This window comes from Drosophila kikkawai, chromosome X, assembly GCF_030179895.1.
Source record: "Drosophila kikkawai strain 14028-0561.14 chromosome X, DkikHiC1v2, whole genome shotgun sequence".
NCBI lineage: Eukaryota > Metazoa > Arthropoda > Insecta > Diptera > Drosophilidae > Drosophila > Drosophila kikkawai.
In genome coordinates, this window is record NC_091733.1 from 10,847,413 (window position 1) to 10,865,892 (window position 18,480).

General features: G+C 43.6%; 3 protein-coding genes across 3 annotated transcripts; 1 reads left to right on the top strand and 2 right to left on the bottom strand.

The window, feature by feature from the left end:
- Nucleotides 1-258: 258 nt before the first annotated feature.
- On the top strand, nt 259-2,552 carry Cyp28c1 (Cytochrome P450 28c1). The gene is made up of 5 exons (XM_017179119.3): nt 259-694; nt 772-1,117; nt 1,180-1,590; nt 1,654-1,777; nt 1,835-2,552. Exons 1-5 carry the CDS (start codon nt 507-509, stop codon nt 2,272-2,274), a joined length of 1,509 nt encoding a protein of 502 aa, XP_017034608.1. The 5' UTR covers nt 259-506; the 3' UTR covers nt 2,275-2,552.
- A 1,697-nt stretch (nt 2,553-4,249) lies between these two features.
- Nucleotides 4,250-7,679, bottom strand: LOC108083364 (uncharacterized). Its single transcript, XM_017179106.3, has 2 exons — nt 7,551-7,679; nt 4,250-7,363 (listed from the first exon to the last, which is right to left on the bottom strand). The coding sequence occupies exons 1-2, from the start codon at nt 7,677-7,679 to the stop codon at nt 4,496-4,498; spliced, it is 2,997 nt and encodes a 998-aa protein (XP_017034595.2). The 3' UTR covers nt 4,250-4,495.
- A 9,279-nt stretch (nt 7,680-16,958) lies between these two features.
- On the bottom strand, nt 16,959-18,380 carry p24-1 (transmembrane emp24 domain-containing protein). Its single transcript, XM_017179482.3, has 2 exons — nt 18,248-18,380; nt 16,959-18,175 (listed from the first exon to the last, which is right to left on the bottom strand). Exon 2 carries the CDS (start codon nt 17,948-17,950, stop codon nt 17,294-17,296), a length of 657 nt encoding a protein of 218 aa, XP_017034971.1. The 5' UTR covers nt 17,951-18,175; nt 18,248-18,380; the 3' UTR covers nt 16,959-17,293.
- Nucleotides 18,381-18,480: the final 100 nt, after the last annotated feature.

The following is an 18,480-nucleotide window of genomic DNA, read 5'->3' on the forward strand; positions in this document are numbered from 1 at the left end:
TCATAAAAATACATTGGAAAAGGATAATACGGACTTTAAGGCATATTTTGAGTTTGATTTTTGATCGATTTAATATCGGAACTTGATGCCTTGCATCTTGGCAAGAGCGAAGAAAATATATCCAGCTTGGATTTCTCTCAATGCTTCCACTATTTGGTATCCCATAGTTGTAACACAGTTGCCTGAGAACGCTGCTTGTGCTGAAAAGATATATAAATATATATTTATATATAATATATAATATAATACAAGCACACACCGGCAGTTGATTCGATAATGGGACCCCATCATACACCAGAGACGACACACGCGAACCCGGGCTTGAGAGACACGCTAGGCAATGATCATCTAACCCTCTTGCCACCCCGTGTGGGCACCTAGGTGCTCCGGTGCTCCGGTGCTCCGTTGATCCACTGCCTTGGTTCCCTGGTTGCCCTGCTTCCCGATACTCATAAGTTCCTCACTTTGATTGGCTTCGCCCACTCAGTTCCTCTCATAACGTAGTCATGTTCGGTTCGCTGCTGCTGGGTATTGCTACACTGCTGGGCCTGCTGTACGGCTTCCTGGTGTCCACCTTCGGGCACTGGCGCCGGCGGGGTGTTCTAGAGCCACGTGTCCGGCCGCTGCTGGGTTCATTTCCCAATATTATTTTTCCACGCCAGCACTTTACCATGGACATGCGGGATCTGTACATGTAAGGAACCAAAATCAGAACCGAATCCTAACCCAAAAACAGGATTAAGCCTCATCGTAACCCTCTTCCAATTCCAGGCAATATCGTGACTCGGAGAGCTACCTGGGTTGCTACCTGCTGCGTTCCCCAAAGCTGCTGGTTTTGGAACCGCGGCTCATCTACGAGATCTTTGTGAGTGCCTTTCGTCACTTCGAGGACAACGACGCCTCCCAGATGGTGGACACAGCCAAGGACCGGCTGATTGCCCTCAATCCCTTTGTGCTCGAGGGCGATGAGTGGCGTCGACAGCGGGCCATCTTCTCCACTTTGCTGACCAACGGACGCATCCGCACCACGCACGCCATCATGCAGCGCGTCTGCCGGGATCTCTGTGACTACATCAAGTGGAAGGCACCCAGCGGCAAGGACCTGGATGCCGTTGATGTGAGGATTAAAGGGGGAAAGGGAACTTGGGAATTTCATCCATATTCCCTGTGTGTTTACAGCTTGGCCTGCGCTTCACGGGCGAATCCCTGTTCGACTGCGTCCTGGGCATCCAAGCGCGCACCTTTACCGAGAGTCCCCTCCCAGTGATGCGGCATAACCAGGAGATGTCTGCCGAGAACCGAGGATTGGCCATTGCCGGCGCCGTCTGCGGGCTGTTCCCGAACCTGCCGCGCCGCCTGCGTCCCAAGGTGTTTCCTCGCTCCTTTGACCGCTTCTTTGGCCACATGATCAGCAAGGCTTTGCGTCTGCGTCGTGGCCAGCGGCTGGAGCGGAACGACTTCATCAATCACCTGCTGGAGATGCAGCGGGAGCACAGCCTTAGCGAGGAGGACATGGCCTCCCATGCCATGACCTTTATGTTTGATGGACTGGACACCACCTCCAACAGCATTGCCCACTGTCTGCTGCTGGTAATGTCCCTTTCGAGATGATGATCCTTTCCAGCTTTTATTTGTGCCCCTAATCCCGAGTAGCTCGGACGATATCCGGAGTGCCAGCAACGCCTGTTCGAGGAACTGCAGCAGGCGAATCCCAGCGGACAGCTGCTTGATTTGGACGCACTGATCGATCTGCCCTTCCTCAGTGCCTGCTTTGATGGTGAGTTGAACCTGGAACCCTGCTAGACCCAAGCTAATCCCCAACCTTGCCCTCCAGAGAGCATGCGCATCTATCCCGCCGCCGGCTGGGCCTCGAAGACCTGCACCCGGGAGTACGAGCTGCGGGGCAGGCATCATTCGGTACCCCTCAAGGTGCGACCTGGCGACAAGCTGATGATTCCCGTGTACGCTCTGCACCACGATCCGGACTACTACCCAGAGCCGGAGGTATTCCGGCCGGATCGTTTCCTGGACGGCGGATTGAAGAGCTACAAACAGCAGGGCGTGTTCTTTGGCTTCGGCAACGGGCCGAGGCAGTGCGTCGGCATGCGTCTGGGCCTGGCCCTGGCCAAGGCCGCCTTGGCGGCCATTGTGCAGCGCTTCCAGGTGCTGGTCAGCCCGCGTACCCTGCCGGGCATCGAGCTGGATCCGCACATCTTTGTGGGCGTCCACAAGGGCGGCATCTGGCTGCAGTTTGTGGAAAGGGAGAGGAGGTAGGGTCGGCCCTTTTCCAAGGTTGGAAGAGATTGAATAAAAATTAGAGTGGGTCTTGGGCGATCAGCATTCATCGGGGAATTATGTCATCGAGCTGTGTCCAAACAGTTTATATTCATCAATGGGACCGCCGTAAATGCACGCAGCGTACACTGGGCGAAATAATTTGGCATTAAAAGGGGGTTTTAATTGGGGCTTAGATAAGGTTTATTCATTTAAATACTATTTGATATTTAAATATTTAATTTACATATACCATATATAAAAAAAGGTGAAATTGTAAATTTAAAAGTGTCAATATAAAAGGTATGAATTCTTGTTTAAAAAGCAGTTTCAGTAGATAGATCCTAGAGCCCATGGAACTCAATGTCAAGCAGCTGTCACTGGAAAAATTTAACGTCAAAGGCTTCAGGAAATTCGGGCAGCATCATTTTCATCAGAGCTCAAACCACTCAAAGCTTTACTATCACCACATCCGCGACATGGGTAGCTTCTCCAAAATGACACCGCCGACGAAAGAGCAGCGGGAGAAAGAAGAGAAGCCACTGATGAAGCAGCAGGAGAAGCAAGAAAAGCAATTGGATGCTGGCACCAAGGCAGAGGCAGAGACGACCTGCACCGCAGGGGGTGCTACCGAGCAGAACACTGAAGAGGAGGCTTCGGCGGATGACAAGGTTCCCGGCAAGCTATTGGGCAAGCGTGCCGGCAAGCCCACTCCCACCCGTATGGAGCACGATCTGAAGAAGAAGAAGCTGGATGAAAGCAAGATCCAGGACCAGGATAAAGCACGTCCTTCGAAAGGCGAGGGGAAGGCCTCCAAGAAGGAGGAGCAGGAGCAGAAGCAGGAGGTATTCAATGTTCCCCAGACACGAACAAGGACTAATGATGGCCCTGCACCTACCACACCTGAGGGAAGACAACAACCCCCTCCAATAAATCCAATCTATACTCCAGCCAGGCCCAAGTCCAAGTCCAGGCTAATCAAAGATGAGCCCTTGCTGAAAGATTCTACAAAACTGGATTAGGCTTCAAGAATTTATAAATGTTATTGAAAAATAATAATTATTACAAAAATATTGCAATGAAATATATCTATCATCCTATCTAAGTATCTTTATATCTTTCTATTTATCTTTTTATCTATCTATTTTTTCATCTATCCATCTATCTATCTTCGGCTGGTCCTTGGTTGCTAAAAAAAACAAAGAAAGAAAGCAAACTTTTTTAAAGCCCTGTAAGGTAGAAAATTTAATTGATTTCTTTGTTAGTTGAGTATTTAAAATTTGTAATATTCATTTGTTCAGCGGAAATGAATATTACAAATTAAATATTAATTCAAAAATGCCTTTTCTACGTATTAACTTAATACACAAAGTAAAAACCTATTCCAAATTTCATTTCCCACAGTGTAGGGCCCCCGAAATCCGGTCTGACCTTTCTCTTTCCTATTTCTCAATTCTTGCATATGTTTTCTTAGAGCGGAAGCAAAACACAAATAGAAATCTGTCAAAGGCCGTCCGAAACGAACCCAAAGTCTGAATGGAATCGAAGATGAAGGTCACCGCAAGAGTGAGAGTGGAGACACGCCTCCGGGATGGCTAGCCACGGAGCAGAGACATTGCCGCGATTATCATTAGCTATTCAGTCTGAGGTATAATAAAATATGTGGCCTACCCTTGGGTAAATATACAACTCTGAATGGCTTTTAAATTGGCTTGGAAGCCGCGGGCTAATTTTGTAATATATTATATCAGTGTGGGACCCCCTTTTAAAATCGAAGTGCTATCTCCTACAGATCGGAAAATGACATCTTCTTTTAGGTCGGTTGGAGGGGAATCAAGCCAAAATGTTGGCCAAGTACTACTAACTCCTGGCCACAATTGGTTCAAGGTCTGCGATGCCCCGTCTCCCCATTAAATAAACGATATTATTTACATATATTTACGTAAGTTTATTATTAGGTATTTATTGGGTAAGAAATTCGAGTCGCCAGTTGCTATTGCATGCAAATGATTTGATTTCGATTGCGATTCGGACTCATCTTGGAGACCCAGATGCGGATTCGGATGTATGGATTTCGGCGATTGGAATGCATGCGAAATGAGGCAGCGAGAAAATAACAAAAAATAACAAAAAAAAAAACTAACAAAACGACACGAGGTGCCTCTCGATGATGAAATTAACAACTAATCAGTGCTGGGAGCGGATCCCTTGATCTCCCTCCTCACAGGCTGGCCACGGGATACAGACGCAGCGGCTTGCTGGCCTGGCGGACGATCCTGGTCCTGGGACGCGCCGGCGGCAGGTAGGCGGCGCCACCACCAATCTGGGGCTGCGCCTGAAGCCTGAGCGGCGCCTGGTCATCGAAGATCTTCACCGTCTGGACATGACTCTCGGCACCGCTGTGCGCATTCTGGGTGACCACCTTGACCACATGATGCCGGCCCTGAGGCTGCTCATTGCTGGCTCCCAAAATCTTAATGGTCTTGACGCCCGCCTGGTCGAGGGTCTCCAGCACCTTGAAGGTGCGCGTCGCATGGGGCTTCACAATCTGAACGGTTCGCACCCGGGAGCTGCCGCGCAGCGAGGGAGGAGCCGCCACCGGGGCAGTGGCCGCCATGGCCACATTAACCGCAACCTGGACATCCTTGGGCATGAACTTTTGCAGCGACTGCTGTGCCTTGAAGCTCAGCGTGGGCGCTGGCGCTGGGATGGAGACGGGAATGGGCTGCAGCTTCTGGCTCTGCACCACGCGGTGGTAGTGATGGTGCAGGTGCTGCTGGGGCTGCGGGGCTGCCTGGCGGGGCACAGCGCTGCTCACGAAGGCGGGAGCATAAAAGCGGGGACGCTTGGACTGCTCACGGTACATGGGCGCCACCTCGATCACCTGTTGATGGTGCTGATGCTGATGCTGCTGCTGCACCTGGTGATGGACATGGTGCTGGTGCTGCTGCTGGCGAACACTCACAGGCTGTGCATAGCGAGCGAAGGGCTGCACGGTGTTCATGTAGCTTCTCAGGGAGTGGATGTGGGTCACTTGGGTGGGCGCAGGGGCAGGCAGGGCAATAGGAGCGGGCGCAGGAGCTGCAATGCGAACAGGCGCAGGAGCTGGCACATGGACGGGTGCAGGAGCAGGAGCTGCCACATGGACAGGAGACGGAGCAGGAGTTGCCACATGGATGGGTGCAGGAGCAGGGGCTGTCACATGGACGGGTGCAGGAGCAGGGGCTGCCACATGGATGGGTGCAGGAGCAGGAGCTGGGGGCAGGTAACCGGAAGCTCTATATTGTTGTTGCTGCTGCTGATGATGGTGATGCTGGTAAGAGCTGGAAACGGAAACAGAGACTGGAGCCGAAGCTGGAGCTGGCAAGGGAGCTGGAGCTGGAATAGAAACTGGCACAGGTGCAGGTGCAGAAACAGGAACCGGAGCCAATGCCGGAGCAGTGGATGGGGGCAGGTAACCCGGAGCCGTAAAGTGCTGAGGTGCCACTGGCTGTGCCTGGGCCTTGGGGCGACCATAGACGATGTCAGCGCCCTGCTGCTGCTGCGACACCTGCAACTGGGACTGGACAATGACCTGCTGCTGCTGCTGGTTATGATGGTGATGGTGATGCTCCTGTTGCTGCTGCTGCTGCTGCTGCTGTTGTTGCTGCTGCTGCTGTTGCTGCTGCTGTTGGAGCAGCAACTGTTGCTCCTGCTGTTGCTTGAGCAACTTGGTCTGCGTCTGGAGGCTGTGCAGCTCGGCAATAGCTGCCTCTGCATTATCAGGCTTGATGAAGTCATAGCCATCGGGCAAGGCGCCGGGATGACTCACTGTAGCCTGTGTGGGAGCAGCGACGGTTACCTGCTGCTGCTGCACCTGCTGGTGCTGCACCTGAACCTGTGGCTGCTGGTAGGAGATCTGTGGCTGTGCCTGAATCTGAGTCTGGACCTGAGGACGTGGCTCATCGTAGCCAGGTGGCAGGTAGCCAGGGGCACGATACTCCCCGGAAGCCTGTTGCACGGTGGAGACACTCTGAACGGAGGCGACACTCTGCACGGAGGAAACACTCTGCTGGGGGGCCACGGTTTGGGTCAGCGACAATGGCAGCTGGTCGGGATTGGAGTAGTCATAGCCAGGTGGCAGATATCCAGGAGCCTGGTACTCCTGAGCCTGCTCCTGCACGGAAATTTGCTGATGTTGCTGCTGATGTTGCACCTGCTGCACTTGCTGCACTTGCTGAACTTGCTGGACTTGCTGCTGGGGTGGTAGATAGCCAGGAGCTTGATACTCGGCCGTGCTCTGAGCCTGGACGGAAGTAGTGCTGCTGATTCCCACGCTGCTGATGCCACTGCTGCTGCTGCTGGCCGTGCTACTCACTGGAGGCAGGTAAGTGGGTCCCTGGAATACCTGCTGAGGCTGCTGAAGAGGCTGCTGCTGTGGCTGCTGCTGAGGCTGCTGCTGGTAGCTTATAGGCGTGGCTGTTGGCGGAAGGTAATCCGGTGCCTGGTAATTGGAAACAGGCTGGGAAACCTCCTGGGCAACGGTGGGAGCCAGGTATTGTTGCTGCTGCTGCTGCTGGGGAACCACTTGGGGCTGAGACTGCACCGTGGGCGGCAAGTAGCTTTGGCCACTAAAAGCAGCTGGAGCAGGAATAGAAGCTGGAACTGGAGCAGCAACTGGCGCTGCAACTGGAGCTGCCTCCTGGCGCTGGAAGTCATGCTGGTAGTTGGAGGGGAAGGGGACGGCCACTGGAGAAGCAGATGCAGCGGGAGTAGGGGCAGGGGCATCGGCAAAGTTCAAGAAGGACACAGCCAAGCTGTCATCATGGCCATGGGCCAGCGATGGAGCTAAAGCCTGGGCCTGAACCTGAACCTGAACCGGAACCTGCTGCTGCTGCTGATGGACCTGCTCCTGGGGCGGCAGATAGGCCGGACCCTTGCCCGCAAAGTGGTTGTGCACCTCGAAGATCTGGTAGCCGGAGTTGCCATAGTTGCTCTCCTGGAACTGCTGCTGCTGCTGCTGCTGCTGCTGCCGGAGCTTGAGCGATATATCCGCTTGGGTTAATCCACAGAGCGCGCAGATGGCGAGCGCAATAAAGGCGCCAAAGAACTTGACCGAGAACGAGACAAAAAAATACGGTTTTCATTTTTGGAAAAATCACACATAATTAGAGTCACATTTTGGCACAGAAAAAAAAGAAGAAGCCCTTATCAAAATCACTGATAAATAGCTTTTATATATATATTATATATATCCTTTGGTAATTCTCTATATAATCCTTGTCACTCCGCCTTACATTCATCTTCACGTTGGTCGTGCTTGAGCCCTCGATGTCCAACCGATCAATGATGAACCTAGTGACCCAACCGCTGGTTTTATATCCAAAGAAGGGCCCATGGCAGCAGCTCGAAACTAGTCTGCGCATCTTCCAAAGAGCTGGCGCTTCATCATCATCTTTCGGGAGGGGGGTCGGGTCCCCATTGGAGGCTGCGCAACTTTTTTTTTTGATTTTCTTTGGGTCGCTTCGCATTTCGCTCGAAAAATCGAAAATGCAGATTCGGCTTATTGAGTTATCGCCGTCTCTGCGTCGTCAACACGCAGAAAAACAAATAGCCGCGAATTTATTAGACATGAGCCAAGAAAGAGCAGCGAAAAAAAAGCAGCTAAAAGCAAAGCTTTTTTGGGCTGTATTACCAAATATGTACAACTTAAGTAGCAGCTAACGACGGTTTAGTGAGTGAGTAACACAGAAAAACGGAGAATATTTTGGGGATTTTATGAATTTTTCCTTTTTTTGGAACTGGGATAATACCTAAAAGCTAACATAGGTCTTTAACTTTATGGTTTCTTATGGGATTTTAAATGTTTCAGGGCTCTTCTGGTTAATAACGGTGAAACTAGGAAATAAATGGGGTTTATTTAGTGATTGTTTCTCATTTTTCAATAAATTAATAACAAATTCTCAGCACATATACTTAGAAACTAATCGTATAGCCAAGAAATTTTTTTACAAATTATAATTAATCATAGAGAATGCTGTGTTTATTTTTCCATATTTAAACTGACATTTTTTATATTAAAGTTATTACTTTTATGGCTTGGTTATGGTACTATAGACAGCTTTAATTTATATATTTATTAGATGATCTTATAAAATATTTATACTTCCGCTTAACGAACTTGGCATCCTTTCTTGCTGTCCCTAAGAACTATCTACTATTATTTAGAAATACATATTTTATGACTTGCAAGAAACAATAGGATAGTAAATGTTCTTTTCAAGTTCTAATATATTTATTTATTAATTATTAATTTTATAATATTTGTATCTTTTAGGATCTTTTGTAATGCATTTCTTGTGGATTATCTGTAACCAATATCTAGAACATAAGTGGCGCACAGGCAATCATAATCTCTCTTTCCATTCTATCTTATTTTATTGGTAATTTAATATAAAATATATATATGTATATATATATATATATATATATATATATGTGAATAACGTAAGATTTGTAAGACCTTTTACCTATGTATAATATTGAATTTTACAAAATGTATTTAAGAAATATATGACTTTTTCCAAGTGTAAATCTTTTCTTTGGGCGGATGTAATTAATACGCCTGCTCCCAAAAACGCCGCGGCCATGGGACATCAGTCACATCATGGAATGGAGTTCTCCGACTTGGCTCCGGAATACGGATTGCGCAATGCGGCGATGCTCATTATTGGCGGATTGGCAGATTGGCGGCTTCGCGTCTTGGATTTCCTGCTATTAGCTTTGCATATGTATATCGTTTCGCAAAGTGTTCGCTAAATATCTGCCGAAAATGATTACATCTGTCATTAGCCATGCGTGTGTGTCTCTCTTGCTTTTGGTTTTGGTTTCAGTTTTAGCTTAGTTTGGGCCATGAATTAAACATTAAACAGTGATAAGCATGTCGCCTTACCTCCGGCAGGGATAATGCCACCTGTGGCTGCCCCGTTGGATATTTTGTGCAATATCTGGAGATTTATAAACATATTTAGTCATTAATTACGGGGTGCTAGAATAGAGATTATATAATTATTTATTATTCCTTTACAAATATAATTATTAAAGCTTGGTTTGTAATAGTCTGAAAGGACTAAATCAACCCTTCTGGTAATACTTTCTAGAGACTAGTGGCAACTTAAAAAAAATGGCGGATCGTAGTTCAATTGTCAGAAGGATCTCGTAGAGAGAGTCAAGAGAGCTGTGACTTCCTGTATCATTTCATAGGTTTTTCCCCAAACTTCAGCTTAAGTTCATAAAATCCTAAAATATCATAAAAATCAAAACCTGTAAGCGAAATTAAACATGCAAATGTAGGTGTTTAAAGTTTTCGCATAACCGTTTAAAATCTTGCATATTTCCTGCAATACGAATTATAAAACAAAATAAATTTATCCCCACAGAATGTGGGGACCGGATATGTAGGCCCTAAATTAAAGCGGAACGAAACCCCCCTTTAAAATAAGGTTACCCTTTCACGCATCGCTCGTTTATCTACGAGACATGACTCTATTCATCGACACAAATCAATCGCTGCTGCTGTGATCAGTGATCACAACAAAACAGGTGGAATTGTATAACCCAAAGATGCGACATCTATTTCGTTTACTTTTCCCCAGAAAGCCGTCTCATTCTCCCATGGCGCTCCGGGGGTTACCCCCTCTCTCTCTCTCTCTCTGCCTGCTGGGGGAAACCTTGACCCATCTTGGGACAAATATTTCATGCCGAACGATCAGCCAACAACTTGGCCAACAAAACAGAGGGCCAACAAAGGCACAGGTGGCCAACAAAGGCGGGACATGCAAATAATTGAATCGAATTGAATCGAATCGAGGCGAGGTAGAAAATCACAGGGGAAAACACAACGGAAAAGGGTCTGGCCCCCATAAACTTATTAACTGATTAAATAAAACAATGTGCTAACGTTTTTATTATGGCTTAATGGCCGATTGCTTCATTTTTATTTTGTTTTTATCGTGGAATGTCATGAGGTATCTATTCGATTCTGTATCTGGTTTCGATGGTTAAAATAAAATTTCAATAAAATAATATTCGGCTGCATTTGAATCACATTTTAGTTGCGGTTTTATTTAGTGAGAACATTTGGGGAAATAAGTTAACTTTTTTGGGGATATATAAATAAAATCATTTTAAGGGGGGATATACATGTAAACCAGAATTTTTTTTTGCAAATTTTTTCTTTGTTTAAAAAATAGTTTATTACTTAAAGAATCGACTGTGTAAGTTTCATCATCGAATTCCAACTTTAAGTGCCTCAAATTAAGTATGCAAGCAAAGTATACAAGTGTTAACGTGGGCACATCAAAAACTTTAAACGTCTTTTTCTCAGCTTCTAATTTTTGCATTTCTGCCTATGCTATGGACACGATTCAGAAAAAACTACGTAACATATCGGTGTGAATAAAATTTTATTATGATCAGCATGAAATTATCTTCTATTTGAACCTACATGGTTGTTATAAAACTGAGTATTACTATTTTTTAAGAGGGTGGGAAGTGAAAACTGATCACCTGAAAATGGAATTTTTTCCTTCAAATCAAAATTTAATTTTTTTGCCTTGATTTCTTTTGGGTTTTTTAGGTTCAAATAGAAGATACAGGTGTAATGAATACAAAAAAATTTAGTTTACGGGTTTTGGACAGGAATTACGACCCCTATCGTGTCCATAGTACGGCAACTCAAAGCTCGAGGCGCTACGGCATATGTTCCATAAATCCGCCATTTTGTAAAATATTGTTTATAACTAATTTTTTTTGTCATCTCTGACTCTACTTTTAACTATATCCAAAGTTTCACGACGATTGCTTGACTATTTCTTATAAAAAAAATTCACGAAAAATGGCCAAATTTTGACTGCTTACATGTATATCCCCCCTTAATTAATATAACTATTATAGAAGTCTTTAGAATCTAGAATAATATTTATTTTATTTTTATTTATATTTATAACTTAAACTAACTCAGAACAGCTTTCCAAATTGAAATATATTCCTTTTTGGCCGAGTTATGAATTTTTAGTTTTTACTTATCTTAAAATTATCATATAAAATTATGGATAAATATTCAAATTCAAGAAATTAAGTAAACAGATTTATTTACCTTATCAAATCTAGCTAGTTATAAACAGTTTTCATGATGCGGTTTTCCGAAATTAGCTTCCTTTCTCGGTTAACAAATTTTGTATAATAATAAACATAAATTGAAATAAATAACTTTAGCCTATTCCAAACAATATTACAAAATAACAATCATTTTCTCTTAAAAAATATTTAAAATGAAATAATTTAATTCAATAAATTATACAAAAAGTAAATTAGGAACATTGTTGGCCTAATTATAACACATTCATCAAGCTATATAGTTTTGAAATCTATGTTGCATCCATGCTACTACGAGGTTTCGAAATGTACCGGACATTGGAGTCGTTTTGAAACGGACTAATCCACAGATCCACAGATCCACGCCCTAGCCCAACGTTCGATATAGGCCCAATCTTCGATTCTTTCGTATCATAAATTTCCGCTCGGCCCGAATTAGCATCAGAGATACATAATTATTTATTTATGAGTGTGTTCCCTGTTGGCATAACTAACAAAATTTGATATGCATATTGCCTGGCTTGTTAATTATTTAATTTCGCGCTCCCCCTCCCCCTTTTCTCCGGTTCTCTGTGAAAATGAATATATTCACATTAACAAACATCGCCACCCATTAGTGGGCCATAGCAGCTCGATTTACATACTTATTGTCTATGCATATATTGTTCAGATATTTATCAATATTGAAACAAAAAATTGGGGGGCCACAGCAGCAGTTGCAGCAAAAGATACTACACACGGAGCTATCGAAATATTTGGCAAAGCCGATGGAGCTACAAAAACAGATACAGATGCAGATATAAACAAGCGTAAGATGAAACTATAATAAAACCGAACAAAACAATAAATAAAAAATATATATAAATAGAAAAGAAAGAAAGGGAAACCGATTTTTAGGGCGGTTTTTAAAGTATTTTAAAGTGGAGTATAGCAATATTTAAAATAAGTATCTAAATGTTAGATAATATATATAATATATATAATATAATATTTTTAAAGTCTGAAACTAATATTGAATACATTTTGTAAGTAATAAACATGTTACGGGCCGTTTTAAAGTATTTTCTATCGCAAAACCCACTTTATAAGGTAAATAATTTGCTAAGGTAAATAATTATTATTAATTATTATTATTAATTATTAATTACTTATTATAGGTAAAAGTGTCCTATTTTAATATTCTATAATTTCCTATTGATTATCATGAGCAGTATTTTGACCCGTACCATTTCTTGCCATGTTCCCATCCTATGTAATAATTTTTTCTATACCTTAAACTCTACTTAATTATATTTTTGTGTTTATTTATTTATATTTTAGTAAACCTCAGTAATTAATTTAAAATTATTTAATATAAACAATAATAACATTTTATTAATAATTATATTATTAATTATTAATATACTTATATATAATCAATTGTTAAGGTAAATAATCATGTATTATAGGTGTAGATGTCCTATTTTATTTTTATTTATATTTTAATAAGCCCAAAAAATAAGTTTTCAATTATTTAATATCAATATATGCTTGAGAGATTTTATTTTTTACAGTCAGTTAGTAACCAAGACTTGAAGCCACCCTCGCTGTGCTAGCTTCCAGCCGAAGCTCGCCCATTGACGGATGGGACCAGTGTCGTCGGACTACTAATTGATACATAAAACCTGAAGCGTCTTCGCCAGCAGCCAAAGCGGCGGCAAGCTGGACGGGATTGGGATGGCGACTAGGAGTGAAGAGTGGACAGAGGGAGTCCGGAGATGGGTTGGAAGGAAGTTCGGGGCGTGTTCGGAGCTGTTTGCTTTTTGGAGGGGTCCAACAGAGTCGATTCATTGATTGCCATCAGCTATTGGGCCATGCCAGGCAAAACTGAATGGGATGTTGAAATACGATTTTTAAATACCCCCCTTTTGGGTTTATAATCCCTTGCTAAAAGTTAATTGCTGCACAGAAAATTTAATAAATATATTAATAGGAAATATATATTTATTTCTAGAACTTTATATTTATAAATATTACATTTAAATCAGTTAAATGGTTATATAGGGAAAATATTAATCACTTGAAGGTTTTCTAATAAATGTAGTCACAATACAAATATATATTGATATCCAAAAAAAAAACAATAAAGACATATTTAGAAGTTATATATTAGTATTTAAAATAATTACTGACATAATTACAGTCACTATAATATTTAATTTGTGCTAACCTAAGGGCAGAGCTTTAAACATAGATACTACAAAAATTTTTGAGACTATTAAATGGTCACAAACTTACCCAGATTATAGATAATGTCATCATAACATATCTTTGGCAATAGATTTATATATTTTTTTTGCGGTGTGCCTAATGGTTTGCTTCTGGGTCTGGGTCTGGGTCTGGCTCCCTACACATGTGCCACGGATTACTCGCGTTATTATTATGATTATCATTATGGATGAATGGATAATTAGCATGCAAAGTGTGTTGACGTTTGATTAACCCCATTTTGACATCAATCAATCGACCGATCGATCCGCTGACAATTCATTTACACATGTCCTTCAGCCGCTTCCCTTTCACTTGGCCGGGTTGGTAGGTTTTTTTAAAAACCTTTTTCGTTTCTGTTGTTGCCAAGCCAAGAGTTCAGGCCTAACTTCCCATTTTGGAGCCAATAGTCGCTTTAAGAGAGGTGGTGTAAGAGCCCCAGAGAAATTCCAATGGCTCAGCGCTGCCGTTTTGAAGGCAATTAATGCCAATATTAGGCAGAACTGCTTAACGGGTACCTTAGATTAGTTTAAAACAGCGGCATGTCTTTATCTATATAAATTATTTAAAAACCTCTAACAAATAAAAAGCTGCATTTCTTGACACATAAGGCTACAACAGCTAATTTGTTAAATAAAAAATTTATAAAAATTTAAAATAAAAAGCCCAACATGAGTACCTGTAGAATTAGTAAAAGAAGTTGTGTTCCAAATTTCAAAACGATTGGTTCAGTAGATTTTGAGTTGTCGTGAACAACGATTTTCAAAATGGCATTTTTTAGGAGAGCGTTTTAAACTTTTTGATACTCATACCATAGAACACCCCCCTCCCCCTTAAAATAAAAACAAATAAAATAAGAAATACAAGTCGAACAACAAATAAAAATCGTTGACTTACAACAAACTTCGTATTGGTTTTTTGTCTTAGCACCTTTTGTTATGAATGGGGCAATAAACATATGGCCAACGATGTGTCACTGTCATTGTCTTGGACCGATTTAAATACTATTAATTGGTATTGGAGACAAACGCCGATATTAGCATAGCATTTATACTATTTTCATACACATACATCTGGACAGATTTGGCAATGGCTTGGCCTGGTATGGAGTGTGCGAAATTCCGAGAGTCAGTCAATGGAGATCAACAATGGAAAAGATGACAGCCGTACATAAAACTGTTAAGGAGATTTACGGCCTTTGAATGCTGCATTATCATGGCAGTGGCAATAATTTCGTGTTTGCATAATTATCGTTTAGTAACTCGAATCGAATTCCCGTTGCTATTGGCCAACTTCAACTGGGATGGGATGTGGGAGCTACCACAACTGGTTAGTTATCACTATTAGAAGGGGTTGCCTCAAAAGCGGACCGATAAGATAAATGTCCCTAACCAGATTAATGCATCAATGCGAACTGATCATAGGTGACTCAATAATGATAATGATATATGTATAAAAATAATGATAAGATGGGTAACGGGTAAGTATCAGTTGATATGTACGTGCAACAAATAATCAAAATAAAATGTGATAACACATATACATGTTATATACATATACTAAACTAAACAAACAAATTCTATACAACATCTTCAAAATGTATTTTTATCGGTAGCCTAACTCAGAAAAACCTTTATATTCAAACATGATGATTTTGGGAAATTGTATGTACAAAATTCAATATTAATATTCAATTCCCAGGCAATAATACATATAGATAACATTTCATATATTTATATTATGATAATAGAATTATATATTTCATAATATAATATAGTCTAAAGAAGTGCATTTCCCTATGCAAATGCGGCACTACATACACATATTTTCAATGCCATATCCCAAATAGCATATTTTCGGGCTTAATATATATCCGTAAACTGTTTATACAGTCGGAATTAACATCTTCCCCTCTAATCTTCTGTCTCTAATCTACAGAACTCAGCTACCCAGGAGAACCCGTAGATAGATAACATAGATAGTTAGTGCTAAGCAGTATTGTTGCTATAATTTGTTATTATTTCTCAATAACATTTGTAAATTCTTGAAGCCTAATCCAGTTTTGTAGAATCTTCCAGCAAGGGCTCATCTTTGATTAGTCTGGACTTGGACTTGGGCCTGGCTGGAGTATAGATTGGATTTATTGGCGGGGGTTGTTGTCTTCCCTCAGGTGTGGTAGGTGCAGGGCCATCATTAGTCCTTGTTCGTGTCTGGGGAACATTGAATACCTCCTGCTTCTGCTCCTGCTCCTCCTTCTTGGAGGCCTTCCCCTCGCCTTTCGAAGGACCTGCTTTATCCTGGTCCTGGATCTTGCTTTCATCCAGCTTCTTCTTCTTCAGATCGTGCTCCATACGGGTGGGAGTGGGCTTGCCGGCACGCTTGCCCAATAGCTTGCCGGGAACCTTGTTATCCGCCGAAGTCTTCTCTTCAGTGTTCTGCTCGGTAGCACCTCCTGCGGTGCAGGTCGTCTCTGTCTCTGCCTCTGCCTTGGTGCCAGCATCCAGTTGCTTTTCTTGCTTCTCCTGCTGCTTCATCAGTGGCTTCTCTTCTTTCTCCCGCTGCTCTTTCGTCGGCGGTGTCATTTTGGAGAAGCTACCCATGTCGCGGATGTGGTGATAGTAAAGCTTTGCGTGGTTTGAGCTCTGATGAAAATGATGCTGCCCGAATTTCCTGAAGCCTTTGACGTTAAATTTTTCCAGTGACAGCTGCTTGACATTGAGTTCCATGGGCTCTAGGATCTATCAACTACAACTGCTCTTTTAAATAGATTGAGTATATATTATACATTTACAGTTTTAGTTATTTATTATTCCTATGGCAGCTGTATAATGATCGTCCGATTTTCATAAAATTAAAACAGAATTTCGTAAATAATACAATGCAATGCTTTACTCTATTTAAAATCCCTCAATATGCTACTTCTTGGTCAATTATAATGCATTTTTTCTCATTCATAAGTGTTTTATAATTTATTTTAATTAAAAAACCTAAAATCTTTAGAGCTATGATTCGGTTTCAAGGGAGTGCCGCCATATCAGCTGAGCACTTGTTCGCCCACATTATCATTATCATCGTTGACATGATTACTTAGTTGAATGGGTCTTGTTCTGGTTGCCGGACGGAGTGCCACAATATTGACTCAGCTGGTATGCACATACATACACATCTACAAGCGTTATAACTAAGCTATGTGTCTATGATAACTCCAAATCGAGGGCGCTCAGTCAGCCAAGAGAAACCAGAAACGAGCTGTAAGGATGCCCGCAAATGAAACACGATTTGGTTTACCTTTAGCTATCGAGTTATGGTTGCTTTTGCATGTATTTAATGTAAAAAAAAAACATTCATTCTGTTTCCGGGTCTCAACAAAAAATAGTACATGTCGGTAGGTAGGTAGGTAGGACCGGGGCCGGGTTACACCAAAGAGAAAAAAACTGCCCGTGGGGGAGTGGGAATGAATACGTTGCACATATAGGAGCGGAGAGAGAGAGCTCTCCTATATGCCAACGCAGGGCGTTCTGAACAAATAGCGAAAAAAAATTAATTAAAATACGAGATGCGGCGCTCCGAGTCCAACTACTGCTTCTCCTTGCTCCTGCCTCCCTTCGCATCGCTGCTCAGACTTCTGCTCGGGCCTCTACAGACGGCCGTAGTGCGCCTGGCTGGGTTTGCGGTCCGTAAAGAAGTTGCGCAGCACCAGAATCTGGACGAGACCGATGAGCACGACGGCGGCCGTCTCCAGCGACGACCACACCATCACGCGCTGATTGAGATCCTCGGCCCGCTTGCGACCCTGCGCCTCGCGCAGCCTGTGATGCGTCTGGGCATCGAGGATCTCGTTGAGGCCCTTGTGGATCGCCTGCGACGAGGTCTCCATCTGGGTGAGCACGGTGGCATGCTCGTCGACGCCCGGGAGCGCCGGTTCCTCGCCCACCTGGAAGTCCACGTAGACGATCTTGTGCGAGAAGGCCGAGAATTGGTTGCCGAAGCAGGCCGTATATACGCCCGATATCTCTGCAGTGAACTGGTGGCTATCGAACGTAGCCCGGTCCAGGCTGTAGATGACCTTGCCCTGCGGATCCTTCAGGGTCACGTCCACGTCCAGCTGACCGCCGGCGGACACCTGGAACTCGAAGTAGGCGCTCGAGTTCTTTTTGATTTCCTCGTAGAAGCAGTCCTCCGCATTGTCGGCCAGGTCGAAGGTGAACTCCACAGCGGCGACGCACTGCATCAGGGCCACCACGACGCCCAGGGCGAGCAGAATCTGTGTGCGTTGGTACCGACTTTGGGCCATCGCCGTAGTTTTTGGTATTCGGTATTTCGTTTTGGAATCTGTGCCTATGTGACTCTGGATTGCTCCCGTCCGGTCCAGTCCGGTGCCACGAAACAGCTGCTGTTGGCTGGTGGCTCAAGTCCGCGGAATTGTATCGTCGCCCCCTTCGCTGCACTGCGCTGCTCTTCTGTTGACGAACTCTGCTGCCTCGCCTCTTTCTGCTGCCGCTTGGATGCTATATTCTAGCTGCAAAAGACACGAGAACAGATGGCACGGGTCACACCCAGGACTCTGGAAAATACCACCTGTCGTCCTCACCAGGTCGTCGTCGTCGTCTTCGTCCGGATTACGTTTTGTTTGCTAATTGCTAAAAAAAAAAGAATTGACTTAAAAACACTAAAGAATGTTCTGACACGTGTCAACACTCTTTTTGACCGGCACGGCGCTTACCAACACTTCAGGAACACGTAGGTGCTATCGGCATTTGAAATGCAAGCAATCAACGATTGGCGGGAGAGTTATCGGTATTTAAGGAGGGAAACTAAAGGGAA